The sequence below is a fragment of the Pseudophryne corroboree genome, chromosome 3 (assembly GCF_028390025.1).
Source record: "Pseudophryne corroboree isolate aPseCor3 chromosome 3, aPseCor3.hap2, whole genome shotgun sequence".
NCBI lineage: Eukaryota > Metazoa > Chordata > Amphibia > Anura > Myobatrachidae > Pseudophryne > Pseudophryne corroboree.
This window is the reverse complement of record NC_086446.1, coordinates 477330419-477352758: the sequence shown is the minus strand read 5'-3', so window position 1 is coordinate 477352758 and position 22340 is coordinate 477330419. Positions and strand designations below refer to the sequence as shown.

The 22340-nt window shown below is 48.0% G+C and overlaps 1 protein-coding gene across 3 annotated transcripts in view; it reads right to left on the bottom strand.

The window, feature by feature from the left end:
• The window catches only part of HELZ (helicase with zinc finger), a 403350-nt gene that overhangs the window by 9418 nt on the left and 371592 nt on the right, over positions 1 to 22340 (bottom strand). For all 3 annotated transcript variants that reach the window (XM_063960827.1, XM_063960829.1, XM_063960828.1), the window contains exon 30: positions 22004 to 22256. In XM_063960827.1, coding sequence (XP_063816897.1) covers positions 22004 to 22256 — 253 coding nt within the window. The remainder of the gene's footprint in view (positions 1 to 22003; positions 22257 to 22340) is intronic.

Below are 22340 nucleotides of genomic sequence, written 5' to 3'. Positions count from 1 at the left end.
TCATGTGATAGCACTGTCAGCAGTGTTCATTCCGGGAGTGGACGACTGGGAAGCAGACTTCCTCAGCAGGCACGACCTCCACCCGGGAGAGTGGGAACTTCATCGGGAAGTTTTCCGCATGATTGTGAACCGTTGGGAAAGACCAAAGGTGGACATGATGGCGTCCCGCCCGAACAAAAAAATGGGACAGGTATTGCGCCAGGTCACGAGACCTTCAGGCGATAGCTGTGGACGTCCTGGTAACACCGTGGGTGTAACAGTCGGTGTATGTGTTCCCTTCTCTGCTTCTCATAACCAAGGTATTGAGAATTATAAGACATAGAGGAGTAAGAACTATACTCGTGGCTCCGGATTGGCCAAGAGGGACTTGGTAACCGGAACTTCAAGAGATGCTCACAGAGGACTAATGGCCTCGGGAGCTAAGAAGGGATTTGCTTTCAGCAAGTACCATGTCTGTTCCAAGAGGAACCGTGGCATCGGCCTTTAAGAAAGGACCTGCTCCAGCAGGGACCTTGTCTGTTCCAAGACTTACCGCGACTGCGTTTGACGGCATGGCGGTTTGAACGCCGGATCCTAAGGGAAAAGGCATTCCGGAAGAGGTCATACCTACCCTGGTCAAAGCCAGGAAGGAGGTGACCGCACAACGTTATCACCACATGTGGTAAAAATATGTTGCGTGGGTGAGGCCAGGAAGGCCCCACGAAAAAATTTCAACTAGGTCGATTTCTGCACTTCCTGCAAACAGGAGTGTCTATGAGCCTCAAATTGGGGTCCATTAAGGTTCAAGTTTCGGCCCTATAGATTTTCTTCCAGAAAGAATTGGCTTCAGTTCCTGAAGTCCAGACGTTTGTCAAGGGAGTATTGCATATACAGCTCTTGTGTGCCTCCAGTGGCACCGTGGGATCTCAACGTAGTGTTGGGATTCCTCAAATCATATTGGTTTGAACCACTCAAATCTGTGGATTTGAAATATCTCACATGGAAAGTGACCATGCTGTTGGCCCTGGCCTCGGCCAGGCGATTGTCAAAATTGGCGGCTTTGTCTTACAAAAGCCCATATTTGATTTTCCATTCGGACAGGGCAGAACTGCGGACTCGTCCCCAGTTTCTTCCTAAGGTGGTGTCAGCGTTTCACCTGAAACAACCTATTGTGGTGCCTGCGGCTACTAGGGACTTGGAGGACTCCAAGTTGCTAGACGTTGTCAGGGCCCTGAAAATATATATATATATATATATAATTCCAGGACGGCTGGAGTCAGAAAGTCTGACTTGCTGTTTATATTGTAGGCACCCAAAAAGCTGGGTGCTCCTGCTTCTAAGCAGACTATTGCTCGTTGGATTTGTAGTACAATTCAGCTTGCACATTCTGTGGCAGGCCTGCCACAGCCAAAATCTGTAAATGCCCATTCCACAAGGAAGGTGGGCTCATCTTGGGCGGCTGCCCGAGGGGTCTCGGCTTTACAACTTTGCCGAGCAGCTACTTGGTCAGGGGCAAACACGTTTGCTAAATTCTACAAATTTGATACCCTGGCTGAGGAGGACCTGGAGTTCTCTCATTCGGTGCTGCAGAGTCATCCGCACTCTCCCGCCCGTTTGGGAGCTTTGGTATAATCCCCATGGTCCTGACGGAGTCCCCAGCATCCACTAGGACGTTAGAGAAAATAAGATTTTACTTACCGATAAATCTATTTCTCATAGTCCGTAGTGGATGCTGGGCGCCCATCCCAAGTGCGGATTGTCTGCATTACTTGTACATAGTTATTGTTACAAAAAAATCGGGTTATTATTGTTGTGAGCCATCTTTTTTAGAGGCTACTTCATTGTTATCATACTGTTAACTGGGTTCAAATCACAAGTTGTACGGTGTGATTGGTGTGGCTGGTATGAGTCTTACCCGGGATTCAAGATCCTTCCTTATTGTGTACGCTCGTCCGGGCACAGTACCTAACTGAGGCTTGGAGGAGGGTCATAGGGGGAGGAGCCAGTACACACCATGTGATTCTAAAAGCTTGCTTTTGTGCCCTGTCTCCTGCGGAGCCGCTATTCCCCATGGTCCTGACGGAGTCCCCAGCATCCACTACGGACTATGAGAAATAGATTTATCGGTAAGTAAAATCTTATTTTAAGTTGAATTACTGAAATAAATTAACCTTTACACGATATATAGGTTATGGTAAGAATTTACCGTTGATAACAGTATTTCTCCTAAGTCCACAGGATAACATTGGGATATGAAGCGACAGCGGATTTGCACCAATCGGTCAAAGCTTTTCCAGCATGCAACAGGCCCGTCCATATATCCCCGCTTCCTGGCTCAGGGAAATCCGTTGTATTCCAAAGCTCAAGGCAGAAGCAACACAGATAGCCCTAATCAGGGGAGAACGCACATACACACCCTTCCGTACAAGAAGGAAGAGATTAGTTAGTAAAAGGATCCTCAAATCAGGTGCGTCAGGGTGGGATCCCTGTGGATTTAGGAGAAATACCGTTAACAACAGTAAGTTCTTACCATAACGTATATTTCTCCCACAGGTTATCAACATGATAACATTGGGATTTCCCAAAGCAATTTAGTGGTGGGGACGCTCCTGATTGGACAGGAGAATCCTTCGCCCGAATTCAGCGTCATGAGAGGCAAAGGTATCCATGGCATAATGTCTAATGAATGTGTTAATGGAAGACCAATGGAAGACCATGTGGTTGCCTTACATATCTGTTCTGCTGAAGCACCACATTGTGCTGCACATGATGGACCTACATTACGAGTAGAGTGAGCAGAGACATTCAGAACACGGAGATCAGCTTCAGAATATGCTTCTGAAATAGTCATCCAAAGCCACCTTGCCAGTGTCTGCTTATCAGCAGGCCATCCTCTCTTGTGAAATCTATAGAGAATGAAGAAAGAATCTGTCTTTCTGATGGCACTAGTACGATCCACATAGATCCTTAAGGCACGGACCACGTCCAGTGATGCATCTTCTGCAGAAAGGCCCGGTACCTGGAAAGCCGACTCTACAATTTCTTCGTTAAGGTGGAATTTAGACACCACCTTCGAAAGATACCCAGATCTATTAATGAGAACTGCTTTATCTGGATAAAAAAATAAAAATAAATCAGAAATGTGGGACGACATGACAATGCCCCTAAATCTGATACTCTTCTAGCTGACGCCATGGCCAGTAGAAAGAGAACTTTAGCTGTCAACCATTTAAGATCCACTTTATTAAGTGGTTCAAATGGGGCAAATTTAAGGGCCTTTAGGACTAAATTTAAGTGCCAAGGCACTGTAGGAGGAACAAAAGGAGGTTGAATGCGCAGCATTTCCTGGAAAAATGTACGCATATCCTGTAAGTTGGCAGTTTTCTTTTGGGACCATACAGTCAATGCTGACACTTGCTCTCTCAAGGAAGCCACCTTCAAACTTTTATCCATTCCTGCCTGAAGGAATGCTAAGACCCTGGAAACTCTGAAAGACTTAGGGTCCATTTTCCGTTCACTGCACCAATGAATATAGGTTTGCCATATTCAGTGATAAATGCGAGCTGAGGAAGGTTTCCTTAATCTGAGCATTGTTTGAATAACCTGTTGAGAAAATCCTCTCTACTTCAGGATAGAGGTTTCAAGAGCCACGCCGTCAAAGACAGCTGATCCAGATGTGTGTGATAACAAAGACCCTGCATCAGTAGATCTGGACGTTGAGGGAGCAGGAGTGGAGCATCCATAGACATTCTCTGCAGATCTGTGTACCAATGCCTTCTGGGCCAAGTCGCAGCTATTAGTATCACGGCACCCTTTCCTTGCTTTATCTTTCTCACTACCCTGAGTAATAGGGTGATTGGAGGAAACACATAAGCCAGATGAAAGTCCCATCTCACAGGCAGATAGGGCATCCTCAAATATCGCTTTGGGATCCTTTGTTCTTGACCCGTATGTGAGAACTGTTGTTCTGACAGGACGTCATGAGATCTATCTCTGGCAACCCCCACTTGTCTACTAGAGTCTGGAAGACCTCCGAGTGTAGAGCCCATTCGCTTGCCTGAATGGCGTGTTGACCAAGAAAATCCGCTTCCCAGTTTAGGACTCCTGAAACGAACACTGCAGGCAAGGCTGGATAATGAAGTTCTGCCCACTTTAGTATGTGACTTACCTCCGTCATCACTTTTCGGCTGCGAGTTCCTCCCTGATGGGTGAGGTACGCTAGTGCCGTCACATTGTCCGAGCGGATCTGAACTGGTTTTCCCCGAAAAATGTCCTTTGCCTGAATCAGTGCCATATATATGGCCTAAAGATCCAATCTATTTATTGGCAGGCAACCTTCTTCCTTGGTCCATTTCCCCTGGAAACACAACCTTCCCGACACTGCTCCCCAGCCCTGGAGACTGGCATCTGTTGTCAGAATTTTCCAATCTGATATCCAAAAGGGTCTCCCCTTGTCCAGATGGGATGTCTGTAACCACAAGGCTAATGACCTTCTTACTTCTATCGTAAGAACCATATTCTGTGTTTTTATCGTCTGATGCAACCCATTCCATTGGGCAAGAATCAGATGCTGCAGAGGCCTCGAGTGGAACTGTGCATACTCCACCATGTCGAATGCTGAAACCATCAATCCCATCACACGCATTGCTGTGTGAATGGATACCTTTTGACTGTGTAGCAAGTCCTGAATCCTTGACTGAACCTTGGATATCTTGTTCAGAGGTAAGATTACTCTCTGAAGACTTGAATCCAGTACAGCCCCCAAGTGAGTCATCCTCTGTGACGGAATCAAAGACGATTTTGCCCAATTTATGAGCTACACGTGCCTTTGCAGATACGTTATTGTCTGTTGCAGATGACATAGGAGCAATTCCTGCGATTGAGCCAGAATTAAAAGATCGTCGCGGTATGGAAAAATTCTTATCCCCTGCTGGCGGAGATAATCTGCCATTACCACCATAATCTTGGCAAATACTCTGGAGGCTGTGGCTAACCCAAAAGGTAGGGCCTGGAACTGAAAATACTGTTGGAGGATAGCGAACCTGAAATAGCACTGATGGGACAGTGCTATAGGAACGGGTGGTAGTCATGTGACCGCCGGTCGGCTGACCAACAGTCACATGACCTCCTCCGTGAGCCCGACGGCTCACTATCCCGATGGTCGGCATGCCGACCAACAGGGACTATTTCCACTCGTGGGTGTCCACGACACCCATAGAGTGGGAATAGAACCCGTGGAGACCGCAGCGTGGCGAGCGCAGCGAGCCCGCAAGGGGCTTGCTGCACTCGCCCCTCCCCGCCGGGATCCCGGCGTCGGTACGCTGCCGGGATCCCGGCGTCGGTAAGGTGACCGGCGGTCAGGAGACCGTCGGTCACCCGTACTACACCCATAGGAACATGTAAGTAAGCATCCTGTATATCCAAGGATACCATATAATCCCCTGGCTCCATGGCCAAAATGATGGAACATAAAGTCTCCATATGAAACCGAGGTACCCAAATGTACTTGTTCAGCACTGGAGATTGAGAATGGGCCGAAATGACCCATTTAGTTTCTGAACTAGAAACAGGTTGGAGTAAAAACCCTGTCCTCGCTGCGCAGGAGGAACTGGAATGACTACTTCTGACTGAAACAATTTCTGAACGGCCTCTTGCAAAGCACTGGCCTTCGTCTCTACCTCAGACGGACTGGTACAAAAAAACCTTTGAGGAGGGTGCTTCTGGAAGGCAAAAGCATAGCCTAGAGATACCACTTCCTGCACCCAGGCATCTGTTGTAGACTGCTGCCAGATCTGTGCAAACTGAAGAACTCAGGATCCCCGCACCATCAGGCTGATGGCTTATAATCTGTTTTACCAACCGGTCCTCTGGTAGCCCAATGCTTTTTAGTCTTACCAGACTTGATGTATTGGGACTGCCTGCCATCACTTTTTCCTTTAGCTTTTCCTTGAGACCGAAAGGGCTGAAGATTCGGAACTTTAGGTTTGAAATTGTATGTTGAAGGAAACATTACCTTCTTGGAGTCTGCTTCTGACTCCAAAATATCTGTCAATTCTTTACCAAAAAGAATATCTCCAGAAAAATGGAGAGTCCAAAACCTTCTTAGATTCTGAATCAGCTTTCCACGTACGTAGCCAAACTGCTCTGCGAGCCAGGGCCGGATCTAGGGGGGGGCGAAGGGGGCGACCGCCCCCCCCTAACACAGTCATAGCCACGCCCACTTTTGAGCAGAAGAGAGCTCTCCTGGGAGAGCATGAGGCAGAACGATGTGCTGCAGCTTATACCACAGCAGCACAGAGGAGCCAGGAGAGCAAGGGTTACAGAGCATTTGCCCCTCACTTGCTGGTGTGTGGGTACTAGGGCTAATAAATACAATTACCCCATAGCACAGTCACATCACATGTACATAAAACAATCACAAAGCTCTATCTAAGTCTCACTCAAAAAGTTCAGTCAGAATTGAGAGAGGAGTTAAGATTACAGATGGGAGGAGTTGGGACTGTAGAGGGAGGAGTCAAGATTAAAGAGTAAACCGCCCCCCCTAAAGAAAAGTCTAGATCCGTCCCTGCTGCGAGCAGAGATTGCTGATGCCCTGGAGGCAATAGTACCCATATCCAATGCTGCTTCTTCCAAGAACATTGCAGCCTGTTTTATATGAGCTATATGGGATTTTTGATCTCTAGATGCTATTGAAAAATCCCCCTCCAATGCATCAGCCCAGGCAGCCACTGCCTTTGCCATCCAAGCTGAAGCCATGGCTGGCCTTATGACTGCCCCAGAGAGGGAAAAAATGGTTTTTAAAAACCCATACACTCTCCTATCCGTGACATCATTTGATGATGTTGAAGGCAAAGGTAATGTAGATTTTCTCTCTAATCGAATCACATGCGTATCTGCTTTAGGAGCCACCTCCCTTTTTAAACAATCCCCAGCTGGAAGAGGATAATTGGAATTCCATTTCTTAGGAATTCTAAACTTCTTTTTGTGCGCAGCCCAAGGCTCTTCCATGATTTCAGTCAGCTGATCTGACCCTGGAAACTTAACTGTTTTGGAACGTTTAAACACAGGTGCCTTGGTTTTTAACAAATGCTCTGCTGAATCCCCTATAATGATAGAACGGCTTTCATTGCTTTAATTAACTCAGCTATAACCACTGAGCTGAGACCTTCCTCCTCCTCTTCGTATGCCGAAGTAGAATTTATTGAGCTTTCATCCTCCGATGAATCCTCATCTGAAACGTGTAGCCTGCGAGGATGAAGATTTACTTACCACTGGCTTATCAGCCTGTTTCTTTTGAGAGGCTGCTGCTGCTGCAAGTGATAAACCGCAGATGGGAAGCTGCATGTAAGGGTTAATCGTGTAACCTATCCCTGGTACAGGAGTTGGAGGAATTATCCGTTCAGCTATACTGGATAATGCCTGTGCAAACATAGCCCAAGGTGGATCAACCTGCACCTGAATCTGCCTTGTATTTTTCAAGAGACCCTGGGGAAAGCTAAAACAATTTGCACACAAACCATCCTGAACCAGATCCTGAGAGGTTAACACAGCTTTGCAAGACAAACATGATATGAGTGTTGGTGTTGCTATGAGTGTATCTTCCTCACCCTTGCCGCTCTTAGACATGATAATCAACACTTCCATAGTGTACTACACAATTTGTGACTGTAATAACGTTAAGCTTCTTGAAGTGACCTACAATCCGACCCTACCCATGCACCAGGATTGGGGGTCCGAATAGAAAAAAAACCTGACAGAATATAGTAAAGTCAGCAATCACACTAGCAGTCAGTCACATGTTATACATTAGTATAATAAGCACATCATCACCTACGACTACATTTCAAGTATGTAGGAGAACATATTACTGAATCATGTTTAACAGATCTACCGTATTCAGACACACAGCGAAAGAAACAACAGTAATAGTGTACAGACTCGTATGCAATAGGCACTTATCTAACTATTCGTACTCAAAAAGGTAGCTAGAGACTTAGTGCTGTATTACCCGTACTCAGTAGAGTGGGATACAGGGAGACTCACCTCGCTTCCAGGACGGATCAATACGTTTGCAAACGCTGAGTGGATCCATACGCGACTGGTGTACACTGCTGCTCCATGAACCTATAGTGAACACAGACACTCAGTGAACACAGACGCACCCGTCACACAGCCGCCTATGCTGCGACTGGGTCCCTTTCGTGTACAGCGTCTGAGACGGAAGCGGGAAACAGTTCATGGCGTAAGACTCGGAGCAAACTGGTCATGAACTGGGGGAGGAGCGACCAGGAGAGCATCTGACTGCCCACTGCGGACATCAACCCTAGGTATCACAGCCTCATACTATTCCTGGAGCCTCTGATCCTAAGGCCTAGTGCTGGTGCACCCGAGGTGGCAGCTGCGTCAGCGACTGTTTGGTAGTCTCCTCCCAAAACAGTGCAGCCGTGTCCGTATCACCCTTCTAAGCAGAACGGATGCCTTACCTCCTCCCCGTGCTCCGGCCACAGTCTGGTAACGTCTGCTGGACCTACTAGTATATCAGACACAGACGCCTGCCGAAACAGCACTGTACGCGAGGGTAAGCGTCATTGCGACCCGGTGGAGAGTTGTTGGAGCAACTCTTTCTAAGGTACGTATAAGACGCTTTTTAGAAAGATCACTCAAGAAAAAATAGTAAGACTATAAAAATAAAATAAGAAAGCTTAGGGCTGCTAAAAACCAGCAGCCCTCTGATCATGGTCCAGCTCCTGCTGCACCAAACAAAAAACTGATTTGCCTGAGCTAGGAGGCGGGGATATATGGACAGGCCCGTTGCATGCTGGGAGGCCGGAAAAGCTTTGACCAATTGGTGCAAATCCGCTGTTGCATCATCATATCCCAATGTTATCCTGTGGCTAACCTGTGGACCCTGCCGGAAAAATTCTAATTTTCAGATATTCACCTGTACATGCAGAAAGATGTTACAGTTGGTAAGAGAGATGGGGAGGGATGGTAAAGGAAAGGAGATGGCTGGGATGTGATGTATGGTATAAATTTTTGATGTGAAGTAGGTAGCAAAGTCAAGAGCAGAGAGTGAGGGGGGGAGGGGGAGATGAGATGGAGGGGGAGATGAGATGGAGGTGGGTAGAGGAGGGAGTTAACAGTGGCAAAGAGGTGCCAGGGGTTCAAAGACCTGGGAGATGAGGTTCTTGATGTACAATTGTTCAGCGAGGGAAAATAGGATTTTGGTACTTACCAGGTAAATCCTTTTCTTTGAATCCATAGGGGGCACTGGAGTACTCTTGGGATATGGACGGTGTTAGCAAGGACAGGAACAGAATATTTAAATTCAGTAACTCTCCTCCCCTCCATACTCCCATAATACCGCAGTGTTTTTTCCTGAGCCGAACAGGAGCAATAGAGGATGACAATGGAGAATTACATATAACATTATAACATAACGGACAACAATAAAGTTGACACATAACGTAACTGACAACTAAACAGTTGACACCATAAAAAAACTTGAACATTTGAACAAGTCGTGAGAATGTGTTACCATAAGCTCCACTGAACTTACCAGAAACCAGGTAAAACTGCTCTGGGTAGGCGTCCAGTGCCCCCAATGGATTCAAAGAAAAGGATTTACCCGGTAAGTACCAAAATCCTATTTTCTTTTTCATCCACTAGGGGTCACTGGAGTACTCTTGGGACGTACGAAAGTTTCCCCCGTGGGCGGGAGAGCTGTTTGGCACCTGTAACACAAGACGGCCAAAGCTAGATGCTGAAGCCGCAAATATATTAAACTTGCAAAAGCGCACAAACGTGTGCACTGATCACCATGTAGCCGCACGGCAAATTTGCGTCGTAGATGCTCCACGACCTGCTGCACATGACGATCGAACAGAACGTGTGGAATGAGCTGAAACGGATGTAGGCGGTTGTAGCCTAGCATGAAGGTATGGTCAGCTTAATCCATCTGGATAAGGTCTGCTTGGAAGCTGGCCAACTCATTTTGACTGCATTACAGAGAACAAACGATGTATCTATTTTACGTACAGTAAACGTTCGGGCTATATAAACGCGTAGTGCTGATAACCAAAGAACTACGATTGATTTATTGATGTGAAAAAATGATACTACCTTTGGTAGGAAAGCGGGATTCGTTCGAAGTTCCGCTCTATCATCATGAAACACCCGATATGGTGGCTTGCATGACAAGGCACCCAATTCTGAAACACGCCTTGCTGAAGCTAAGGCTAGGAGAAAAACTGTTTTCCAAGTGGAAATCTTAACCTCCACTTGTTGTAAGGGTTCAAAATATGAAGACTAAAAACCTAAAACCAGATTCAAGTCCCGTGGCGCTGTAGGTGGTATAAATGGAGGTTGTACTCTGAGGACACCTTGCAGGAAGGTGTGTACAGTCGGCAGAAGAGCCAAACGCCTTCGACAGTAAATTGACAAGGCAGAGACCTGCCCCTTTAGTGTAGATAAAACGTAGTCCTCCATCTAACCCCGTCTGTAAAAATAGCAAAAGACGGGATAACTGGAAAGATGATGTCGGAAACTTCCGAGCTTCGCACCAACCTAGATAAGCACGCCAAATTCTGTGATAATGAGCTGCCGTAACTAACCTGGTTGTTATAACCAATTCTGGAATGCCCTCTCTTCTTAAGAGGGCGGTTTCAACAGCCACCCCATTAAACGCAGCCGCGTTAAATCGGGGTAAAGGAACGGACCCTGTTGTAACAGGTCCGGACGTAGCGGGAGCGGCCAAGGATCGTCTACGAGTAGTCCGCAGAGATCAGAGAACTATGCTCTCCGAGTTCAATGAGGCGCCACTAGTATGACTGTGGCGGACTCTCGTTTGATCCGTTTTAGCAACAGAGGGAGCAGCGGAAACGGTGGAAACAGATACACGAGGCTGTACGGGCACGCGATTGTGAGAGTATCCACTGCCTTTGGATCTCGCGTTGTGGACACTTACTGGTGTTTGGTTACTGTGGCGAGATGCTATCAGGTCCACTTGTGGCTAACCCCACCTCTGGACCAACATGTGAAACACTTATGTATTTAATGCCCATTCTCGTGGATGAAAATCCGGACGGCTGAGATAATCCGCCTACCAGTTGTCCACTCCCGGAGTGAACACTGGCGACAATATCACTTGGTGATGTTCGGCCCAATTGAGGATTCGATCTACTTCCCGCATGGCCATGCGGCTTCTCGTTCCTCGTTTGTTGATGTACGCGACTGCCTTCGCATTGTCTGACTACACCTGGACAGTCTGAGACCGGAGCATGTGCACTGCGTGTCGCAGAGCGTTGTAAACTGTCTGGAGTTCCAGGACATTTATCGACAACAATCTTTCGTGATCCGCCCAGAGACCCTGGAGCTGACAATTTTGGACCGCAGCTCCCCAACCTCTGAGACTCGCGTCCGTTGTTAGAATTGTCCAATTGCAGATGCCGGACCGTTTCCCTGCGGTTAGATTGTGTACTTTGAGCCACCCGAGTAGAGATACTGTGGCCCGTGGAGACAACCGCACCATCTGGTGACTCTGCAGATGCGAGCCTGACTACTGTGCGAGCACATCCAGTTGAAAAGGTAGTGAGTGAAATCTTCCGAACTGAAGCTCTACGAAAGCTGCCACCATTTTCCCTAACAGTTGAATGCACAAATGTAACGAGACTGTGCGTGGCTTGAGCACTAACTGTACCAGATGACGAATACTCTGTACTCTCTGGTCTGGTAGGTAAATTCTTTGATTCACCGTATTGAGAATCATTCCTAGGAATTGAAGTCGTTGAGACGGAGTCAGATTAGATTTCTTGAAGTTGACCACCCAACCGTGCTGAACTAGCACATTGTACGTGAGCAAGGCATGTTGTAGGAGTATCTGTTGAGACGGAGCTTTGATGAGCAGATCGTCCAAGTACGGAACTATTATCACTCCCAGGGATTAGAGATGATCTATCATCCCAGATATCACTTTGGTGAATACCCTAGGCGCTGACGAGAGGCCAAATGGTAGAGCCTGGAATTGGTAATGGTTTTGCCGCACCGCAAACCTTAAGAACCTCTGATGAGGTGGCCAAATTGGAATGTGTAAGTACGCATCCTTGAGATCCAGTGCAATCATGAATTCCTGTGGCTCTAAACCTGCAATTACTGACTGCAGGGATTCCATCTTGAATCTGTAGTAAATGACGGACTGATTGAGCCCCGTTAGGTTCAATATTGGTCTGACCGAACTATCCGGCTTTGGGACTACAAAAAGGCTGGAATAATAACCCCGACCTTGTTGGTGAACAGGGACAGGAATTAAAACTGCTGAATTTAGTAGAGACTGAATGGCAATTTGCAGAACCGCCGTTTTGACTTCCGACACAGGCAGTCCTGTTTTGAAAAACAGCACTGGTGAGAAACAGTCGAACCCTATTTTGTAATCTTTTAACACTAAATTTCTGATCCACCCAACTGTGGATGTCTGGAATCACGCCAAATGGAACGTCTGAAGGCGTGCCCCCACAACTAGAGATCCGAGATAGGCTGGAAGCCCATCATGCCACTGGCTTGTCGGTGACATTAGCGTTTTGACGGGTGGTGGTTTGTTGAAAACCACGTGCTCTGCCTCGTCCACCAGGTGTGGTTGTTCCTCTACCACGGCCTTGAAAGGGCTGAGGTCTAAAGGATTTGAACGCTGGTCCAGAGTATTTCCGTCTAGGTACCGTTGGAAGCAATGGTAGGAAAGCAGACTTGCCCCCCCATGGTCTGAAAAATCCATTTGTCCAATTCAGGACCAAACAACTTTTCGCCCCCGTAAGGTAATGCTTCCATTCTTCTCTCGACCTCTGCCTCCGCCTGCCAAGAACGCAGCCAGAGCGCTCGTCGTGCCGCAACTAGTGACGCTGAAAGGCGAGAACTGACCAGTCAGACGTCCATAGAAGCTGTACGTAGATAATCAGCAGCTTCACAGATTTGATCAACGAGAAGTATAAGGTGTCGTCTGGTAGGGCGGACCTGAGTCATGTTATCCATACAATTGGCGCCGTAGTTACCCAAATGGCAACCAAACGCGGTCGAAGTAACGCCCCTGCTGCTGTACACATCGACTTTAGCATAGCTCCCATGTAGATGTCACAGACTCTGGAAACGGGTAACTAGACTTAAATTGGCGAGGTTTAGAAACCTGTGTATCAGGATTCTCTATTAACATCTTATTTAGAGATTCCGAAAAAAATAAGAAAACACACTGGAGATCTGTCGTCTAGTAAATACCACCTCATAATTTGTCAGAGGTTCTTCAGTCTCTGTAAACTTCAGAGACTGACGCACCCTCACTATCTGACTGCTGGTCTAAGTCACCCTTCTCATATTCATCTTGCGCAGTTAGGTCTGGCATAGAATCGTCAGGATTGCAACATAGCAGAAACTGGGAATTTATAAGGCAAATGATAACTATCTTTGCAAAATCGGTGATGTAATGGGAGTATAAAATATACTGTGTATGTGGTAGAACCCTCCGGTAACCCACTCTTACAGACATTGCAGTGAAACTGCTTTTTCATTTTTGCTGGTGCCTTACTCATTATGTAACCAGACAAATAGACAAAGACAGACAAATTCCACGACTCCGTAAAATTACTAAAGTGTGCATATGACCAAAGTGCAGTGCACGTGGCCAGACTATAAGAAACCTGATCCAAATTTCCTACTAACACCCCTGCGCCATCCGGTGGAGTAGTGTTGTAGGACAGAAACGTTCTGGAAAAGAAACAGAAAGCATGATTAAAATGGCCTCCAGCCATGTGCTTATAGTCAAAGTACATATAGCATATTTCCTTACGTGACCATATATACATATAGCATTTTATATACATTTTCTATGGTACAATACGTGCTTGTATAATACGTGCCCTTATATACAAATACGTATGCATATACAACACAATACAGCCTTTCTTTAGCATAGGCTGTCTAGCGCTGCTGTTGTGGGCATAATCTCTCCCCCCCCCTGCAGCTGCGCTGCATGTAATAGGGGCAGTGAAAACTCCTATCTGCCCAGCATGAGTCCACTAGCTACGAGAGGGCTGTTTTATACAGAGGCGCCGGCAGCTTCCCCCCCTGCTACCCCCTTAGCGTGTGCAGGGAGCGCTGGCAGCGTCTGTACAGGGACAGACCGCGGCAGCAGTGAACGCTGTCCGCGGTCTGAGTGAGCAGAGACGCTGGCAGCTTCCCTCCCTCTGAGTGACGGAGCCTCCGGCTGTTACAGGGACAGACCGCGGCAGCACTGAACGCTGTCCGCGGTCTGATTGTGAACTACAGGCAGGGAGCGCTGACAACAGCGCTTGTAGCGGCCGTCCAGCGCGTCCCTCAGAGGGGGGAGCGGAGCAGCGGTATTATCCAGGCGGCGGGCGGTGCGCATAGCAGTCCCCACACACGGCGGGGCGGCAGCGTGAGTTGACCGCCCCGTCCCACATAAATACCTGTGTTCCTGGGCTCTGACGGGGCTTCTCCAGCAAGCTCCGTCCAGTCCTTCTACAGCCTCAGCTGAAGTTAGCTAAGCTACTTGTGGCTATGAGGGTGCTCCTATTGTGAGGACCGACATTCCAAGAGCTGCATGCTGCAGCTTCTATAATCCCGGACCCAGAGCTTCTTTGTGTAAGCTGGGAAGGGATTGTAAGTAGAAAAAAGTATATATAAAAAAAAATAATAATAATCTAAAAGTAAAATATGTGGAGGAGCGCCACGAAAAAACACTGAGGTATTATGGGAGTATGGAGGGGAGGAGAGTTACTGAATTTAAATATTCAGTGCCTGTCCTTGCTAACACTGTTTATATCCCAAAAGTACTCCAGTGACCCCTATTGGATGAAAAAGAAACGGCAGCACTGAAGGATAAAAGCATTAAGTTTGCAATAGAGGAAGTCTGTCTTAGAGCGTGATTTTCTCCTCTGTCGGCAGTACATGAAAATTTTTGCAGATCTCTGGTGCGATTGGTGTGCCACGGTTAAGGTGTTGATCTACAAGGGTGAATAGTGGTCGCTGGAGTAACAAAGTCAAAAACTGAAGTAAGGGATGCATTGTATAGGGAAGTGGCTTGTTCAGGGCACAAGAGAAAATAGGAGAGAAGCGAGTCGAACAGGGAGAATAGGGAAGTAGCGTTGATAGCCTCAATGTTACTAGCATGTTAGGTTAGAATTATTCTTGTAGTGGGCAAGAGGGATGAATTACATTACTCCAATAAATCAGGGTCTTCATTTATAATTAAAAATATAATAAAATGTGATACTATACATACATACTATTTCCAGATACTATCCTTTTAATCAGAGCAGCACCACTAAATAATCATTTTGCCTACTGAAAATAATTAAGCTAAGATTCATAATACATTTACTGAATTTCTAAAATGTTACAAGAATAAGAACTTCCATGTGAAATTGCTTGGTGAAATCCCAGAAACATACTATTACTGCATTTTGCCAGATCTGTTGTGAATAAGTGTCTTTTTTTAATCATTCTACTGTATATAACCATGGAAACATGGCCTACACAGAACATAACCATGGACACAGATGTTATGAACAAGCCTGTGACAGATCTTTAGCCATAATGTGACTCAGAAATATAATTGGAGAACTAGTTGGCTGCTTTTTCAAAAAATAGGTAAAGTGCAAACAGTGGTTGCTTTCACTGTGTGCCGAAGGGTAAAATTCTCTATTAACCAAACATTGCATACAGACAGTAATAGTGACACCTGCAAAAATAGGATTTTAATTACCTTCCGGTAAATTCTTCTCTCGTAGTCCGTAGAGGATGCTGGGGTCCACATTAGTACCATGGGGTATAGAAGGGTCCACTAGGAGCCACTGGCACTAAGAGTTTGAGAGTGTGGGCTGGTTCCTCCCTCTATGCCCCTCCTACCAGACTCAGTCTAGAAACTGTGCCCGAGGAGATGGCCAACTTTGAGAGAAAGCTTTTACACAGATAGTGGCGAGATTCACACCAGCTCACACACAAGGCAAACCAAGCTAACTAGCTTGAAACATCAGCAACGGCTGAACAATGGGGGTCATTCCGACCCGATCGCTCGCTGCAATTTATCGCAGCGCTCGGACCGGCGCCGCAGTGCGCTGGTGCATGCCTGACGGCCGTCTTTCCCTGGCAATCACCTCTGACTGATTGACAAGCAGAGGTGGTCGCTGGGCGGGAGGGGGCGGCACGGCAGAATTTGGCCGCCATCCGGCCAACGCAGGCGTGGCCGGAATGTGCGGGGGGCGGCCCGCAGCGGCTGCGTGACATCACACGCAGCCGCTACAACCAGGGGTAGCAAAGATCAACTCGCGGCCAGCCGCAGGAGCTGCGCGGGCCGTGAGTTACTCCACGAGTACAAAAGCATCGCCGCTGTGTGATGCTTTTGTACTTGTGCGGGGAAGGGGTGGGGGCCAGGCCAGGACTGACATGCGGGCAGACTAGCCCTGTGCTGGGCATCCTCCCGCATGTCTGGGAACATGATCGTAGCTGCGCTGGCCGTGAGTTACTCCACGAGTACAAAACCATCGCCGCTGTGTGATGCTTTTGTACTTGTGCGGGGAAGGGGTGGGGGCCAGGCCAGGACTGACATGCGGGCAGACTAGCCCTGTGCTGGGCATCCTCCCGCATGTCTGGGAACATGATCGTAGCTGTGCTAAATTTAGCACAGCTACGATCAACTCGGAATGACCCCCAATATTACTTACAAAGTAACAAAATAGTACTTAACCAAGAACTAAGAAGTACTGAACTAAGCAACCACTGCAGAATCACGAAGCGCTGGGCGGGCGCCCAGCATCCTCTACGGACTACGAGAAAAGGATTTACCGGTAGGTAATTAAAATCCTATTTTCTCTTACGTCCTAGAGGATGCTGGGGTCCACATTAGTACTAAAGCTCCCAGAACGGGAGGGAGAGCGCGGAAGCTCCTGCAGAACTGATTGACCAAACTTTAGGTCCTCAGAGGCAAAAGTATCGAACTTGTAGAACCTTGCAAACGTGTTCGACCAAGACCAAGCAGCCGCTCAGCAAAGCTGTAAAGCCAAGACACCCTTGGCAGCCGCCCAGGAAGAACCCACCTTAACATACTTAGGACACGGCAATCCTGCCATAGAATACGCATGCTGAATAGTAATCCTGATCCAGCAAGAGATCGTCTGTTTAGAAGCAGGACACACAAATTTCTTGGGATCATACAGGACAGAGTCCGATTTTCTGTGACGAGCAATCCTCTTCACATAGATTTTCAGAGCCCTTACAACATCCAAGGACTTTGAAGAAACTGAGGAGTCAGTAGCCACTGGCACCACAATAGGTTGGTTGATATTAAATGCCGACACAACCTTCGGAAGGAACTGCTGACGTGTCCGGAGCTCAGCTCTATCTTCATGGAAGATCAAGTAGGGGCTCTTACAAGACAAAGCCCCCAGCTCCGACACAAATCTAGCAGAAGTTAAGGCCAACAAAGTGACAGCCTTCCACGTGAGAAATTTGACCTCAACCTCCGGTAGAGGCTCAAACCAATCCGATTGGAGGAACTGTAACACCATGTTAAGATCCCAGGGCGCCGTAGTCGGCACAAAGGGAGGCTGGATGTGCAGAACCCCTTTCAGAAAAGTCTGAACCTCAGGGAGGGAAGCCAACTGCTTCAGGAAGAAAATGGATAGGGCCGAAATCTGGACCTTTACGGATCCCAACCTCAGGCCCCTATCCACACCTGCCTGCAGGAAGAGGAGAAACCGTCCCAGTTGAAACTCCACCGTAGGAAACTTCTTGGACTCACACCAAGATACATATTTTTTCAAATACGATGGTAATGTTAAGACATCACTCCATTCCTAGCCTGTATCAGGGAAGGAATAACCCTGTTCGGAATGCCCTTCCGAGCTAATATCTGGCATTCAACCTCCATGCCGTCAAACATGCTGTGGTAAAGTCTTGATAAGCGAACGGCCCCTGTAGCAGGTCCTCCCGAAGAGGCCTCGGCTCTTCTAGCAGTAGATCCAGAAGAATCGCGTACCAAGCCCTTCTTGGCCAGTCCGGAGCAATGAGGATTGCCTGAACTCTTGTTCTCCTTATGAGTTTCAGAACTCTTGGAATGAGTGGAAGTGGAGGAAACACGTACACAGACTAGAACAACCACGGAGTCACTAGGGCGTCCACCGCCACAGCTTGTGGGTCCCTCGACCTGGAACAATACCGCCGAAGCTTCTTGTTGAGACGAGAGGCCATCATGTCTATTTGAGGTACACCCCAAAGATCTGTTACCTCCGTGAACACCTCCGGATGGAGGCCCCACTCTCCTGGATGGAGATCGTGTCTGCTGAGGAAGTCCGCTTCCCAGTTGTCTACTCCCAGAATGAAGATTGCTGACAGCGCCAACGTGTGTTTTTCTGCCCAGAGGATGATTTGTTACCTCTGACATTGCAGCTCTGCTCTTCGTTCTGCCCTGTCAGTTTATGTAAGCCACCATCGTTACATTGTCCGACTGCAACTGAAAAGCTCGATCTCGCAGAAGATGGGCCGCTTGGAGAAGACCGTTGTAGACGGCTCTTAGTTCCAGAATGTTTATGGAAGGCTGGATTACAGGCTTGACCACCTTCCTTGGAAGGTTACCCCCTGAGTGACTGAGCCCCAGCCCCGGAGACTCGCATCCATGGTTAGAAGGATCCAGTCCTGAATCCCGAACCTGCAGCCCTCCAGAAGGTGAGGTAGTTGTAGCCACCAGAGGAGTGAAATCCTGGCTTTCGGCGACAGAAGTATTCTCTGGCGCATGTGTAGATGAGATCGCGACCACTTGTCCAGGAGATCCAGTTGGAAGGGCCGAACATGAAACCTTCCGTACTGTAGAGCCTCTAAAGAGGCCACCATATTCCCCAAAAGGCGAATGCACTGATGAACTGAAACCCGGGCTGGCTTCAGGACATCCCAGACCATTGTTTGTATCACCAATGCTTTCTCCTCCCGGAGAAACACCCTCTGTACTTCCGTGTCGAGGATCATTCCCAGAAAAGACAACCTCCTGGTCGGCTCCAAATGTGATTTTGGAAGGTTCAGGATCCAACCGTGTTCCCTGAGATGAGTCGTGAGAACAATGGACTGCAACAACTTCTCCCTGGACGATACCTTTAGCAGCAGATCGTCCAGATATGGGATTATGTTCCCCCCTTGTTTGTGGAGGAGAACCATCATCTCCGCCATCACCTTGGTGAACACCCTCGGTGCTGTTGAGAGGCCGAATGGCAGTGCCTGAAATTGATAGTGACTGTCCAACAGTGCAAATCTGAGATAAGCCTGGCGCGTCAGCCAAATCGGAATGTGGAAGTACGCATCCTTGATATCCAGGGATACCAGAAATTTTCCCTCCTCCAGATCTAAATTCACTGCTCTGAGACTCCATTTTGAATTTGAACACCCTCAGGTAAGGGTTCAACGATTTCAAATCCAAAATTGGTCTGACCGAACCATCTGGTTTCGGTACCACGAAAAGGTTTGAATAATAACCCTTGTTTCGCATATGAGGTGGAACTGGGACAATGACCTGTGACTTTTCCAATTTTAGGATGGCTTCCTGTAGGATAGCCTCGCCTGTCAGGAAAGCTGGCAAGCCTGATTTGAAGAATCGGGGAGGCGTGAGTTCTTGAAACTCCTGTCTGTATCCCTGGGATACAATATTCTGTACCCAGGGATCCAGGCCGGACGACACCCAGACGTGTCTGAAACATCCGAGTCTCACACCCACCAGCCCGTCCTTCAGGCTTTGAGGTCCACCGTCATACTGAGGATCTTGAGGAACCAGAAGCAGGTCTCTGGTCCTGGGAGCCTGCGGGTGCAGGCTTTTTGGATTTTGCCCGACCACCTCTAAAGAAAGTGGTAGGAGGCTTGGACATTTTTACTTTAGCGGTTTGAAAGGACTGCGGCACAGCTGAAGAAAATGGATTCTTCATAGAAGGTGTAGCAGAGGGAAGGAAAGGTGACTTACCCGCGGTTTCCATGGAAATCAACGCATCCAAATCCAAAGCTTCCCCAAATAGAGACTGACCTGTGTAGGGTAGGTTCTCCACACTTCTCCTGGATTCCGCGTCTGCAGACCATTGACGTAGCCAGAGTCCCCTGCGGGCTGAGACAGACATGGAAGATATCCGTGCAGTCAGTGTCCCCAGGTCCCTATTCCACCATGAACCCCGCAGAATCCTATATGTTACGTAAAAACAATTCAATGTCACTTCTATCCATTGTATCCAAATCCTCTAGTAATGTGCCTGACCACTTTACTATGGCTTTAGAAATCCATGCACAGGCAATAGTGGGTCTTAACGACACTCCTGAAGCAGTGTAAATGGATTTGAGCGTAGTGTAAATTTTATGATCAGCCGGTTCTTTTAACGCGGTAGATCCAGGCACAGGTAAAACCACCTTTTTAGACAGTCTGGAGACAGATGCGTCCACAATGGGTGGGTTAACAGGGAAGGGAAAAGCAACCAGAACCCTTTTTGGGATCTGGAATTTTTTCTCCGGGTTTTCCCAGGATTTTTCAAATATAGCATTTAATTCTTTAAACGCAGGGAAGGTTAGCGAGGCTTTCTTATTGTCCGTGAAGTAAGCCTCCTCAACCTGCTCAGGTGTGGTGTCAATATTTAACACATTTCTAATGGCCTCAATCAGGAGCTGCACGCCCTTAGGAAGGGATGCCGCCCCCCTCAGCACCGCCCCATCACCGTCTGCAGTATCAGAATCGGTATCCGTGTCATCTTGCATGATTTGGGCAAGTGCACGTTTCTATTGGAACATGCTAGGAGATTTTGCAGGAATAGGGACAGAGCCTGACCAAACTGCCATAGACTTCAACACCTGAGTTTCAGTCTCAGCATTACAATCCTGTGTACATGGAATGGATCCCTCCTGAGAGGAAAAATCTTCTGCAACATATGACAGAGTCCCTAGACATGGCTATGTGAGATACTAAACACCTCCACAGCCAGGGAAATGTCAGACACAGTCCCCCCCCCCCCCCAAGCATGACACAGAGAGACAGGGATTAGAGCCAACCCACACACAGCGCTTTTTAAGGTAGAACTAATAACACTACCAGCGCTGTCTGTGTATCTTAATAGGCTGCACAGACTTTACACAGCCTCCCCCCCTCCTTCTACAAACCCTGGTACCGTGCAAGGCAGCTGGAGTTGATCTGGAGGGACTGCTCTCCCTGTCAGCGCTTCTGCAGGCAGGAAAATGGCCCTGAACGCTGCTGGGTCCACTCTGAGAAGCTCCGCCCCCTTTCATAGCGCTGTCTTCCCGCTCTTCTGAAGATTATACTGGCTTGAGGATTTGTGCTGGCAGCGATCCTAGGACCCTGACTGGCTTGCTGGACAGTGTAGGCGCTGGCTCAGGGCGCCCCTCACAGCGCCGCACCATGCACCGCTGAGCCCCGGAGCGCAGTTAATACTGCGCTTCCTACCCTGTTAGTGCCATCTTCACACCGGCTCCCCGCTTGCCAGAGGGGCCGGTGACTAGCTCGCCACTGATTTTCTGGCACTGTAAGGGGGTGGCGGCATGCTGCTGGGGTGAGCGATCCCCTGTGGCGGCGAACGTTCGATCCCCTCAGGAGCTCAGTGTCCTGTCAGCGAAGATAGTGGCTCAGACCCCGCAGGGCGGACACTACTTCCCCCTTAGTCCCTTCATGCAGGGAGGCTGTTGCCAGCAGCCTCCCTGTAAAATAATAAACTCTAAAAAAAAACCTTTTACTAGAGAAACTCTGGAGAGCTCCCCTAGCTGTGACCGGCTCCACCGGGCACATTTTCTAAACAGAGTCTGGTAGGAGGGGCATAGAGGGAGGAGACAGCCCACACTCTCAAACTCTTATTGTGCCAGTGGCTCCTAGTAGACCCGTCTATACCCCATGGTACTAATGTGGACCCCAGCATCCTCTAGGACGTAAGAGAAAAGTAAAAAGTATGATTAAAGAATATGTGGAGGAAAAGCAACATGACAGGACATCAATCCTCACCTAACATGTCCCTGGGCGTTCCCGATGGATTGGATCCGTTGCACGGAATGTTCTGATAAGGGACTGATGATGCAGCATTGACCCAGAGCTCTGGAGATGAATAGTTGTATGAAGGAGGCTTAGTGGGGTCTTGAATTTCTTTACACTGTGCAAGGTTTTCTTGACAAACGGCCAATTCATCAGGACCTGCATGTGCCGAGCTGGCAGAGATTCTTCTTTGGTACAGCGGCCTGCCGGGTCCTCTAGGTTCATACTGGATAAGAAGATGAAGAAAAACACTTCAGGGAGAGAAATTATGTACCTTACATATTACTATACTATTATTTAGCAGTGGTAT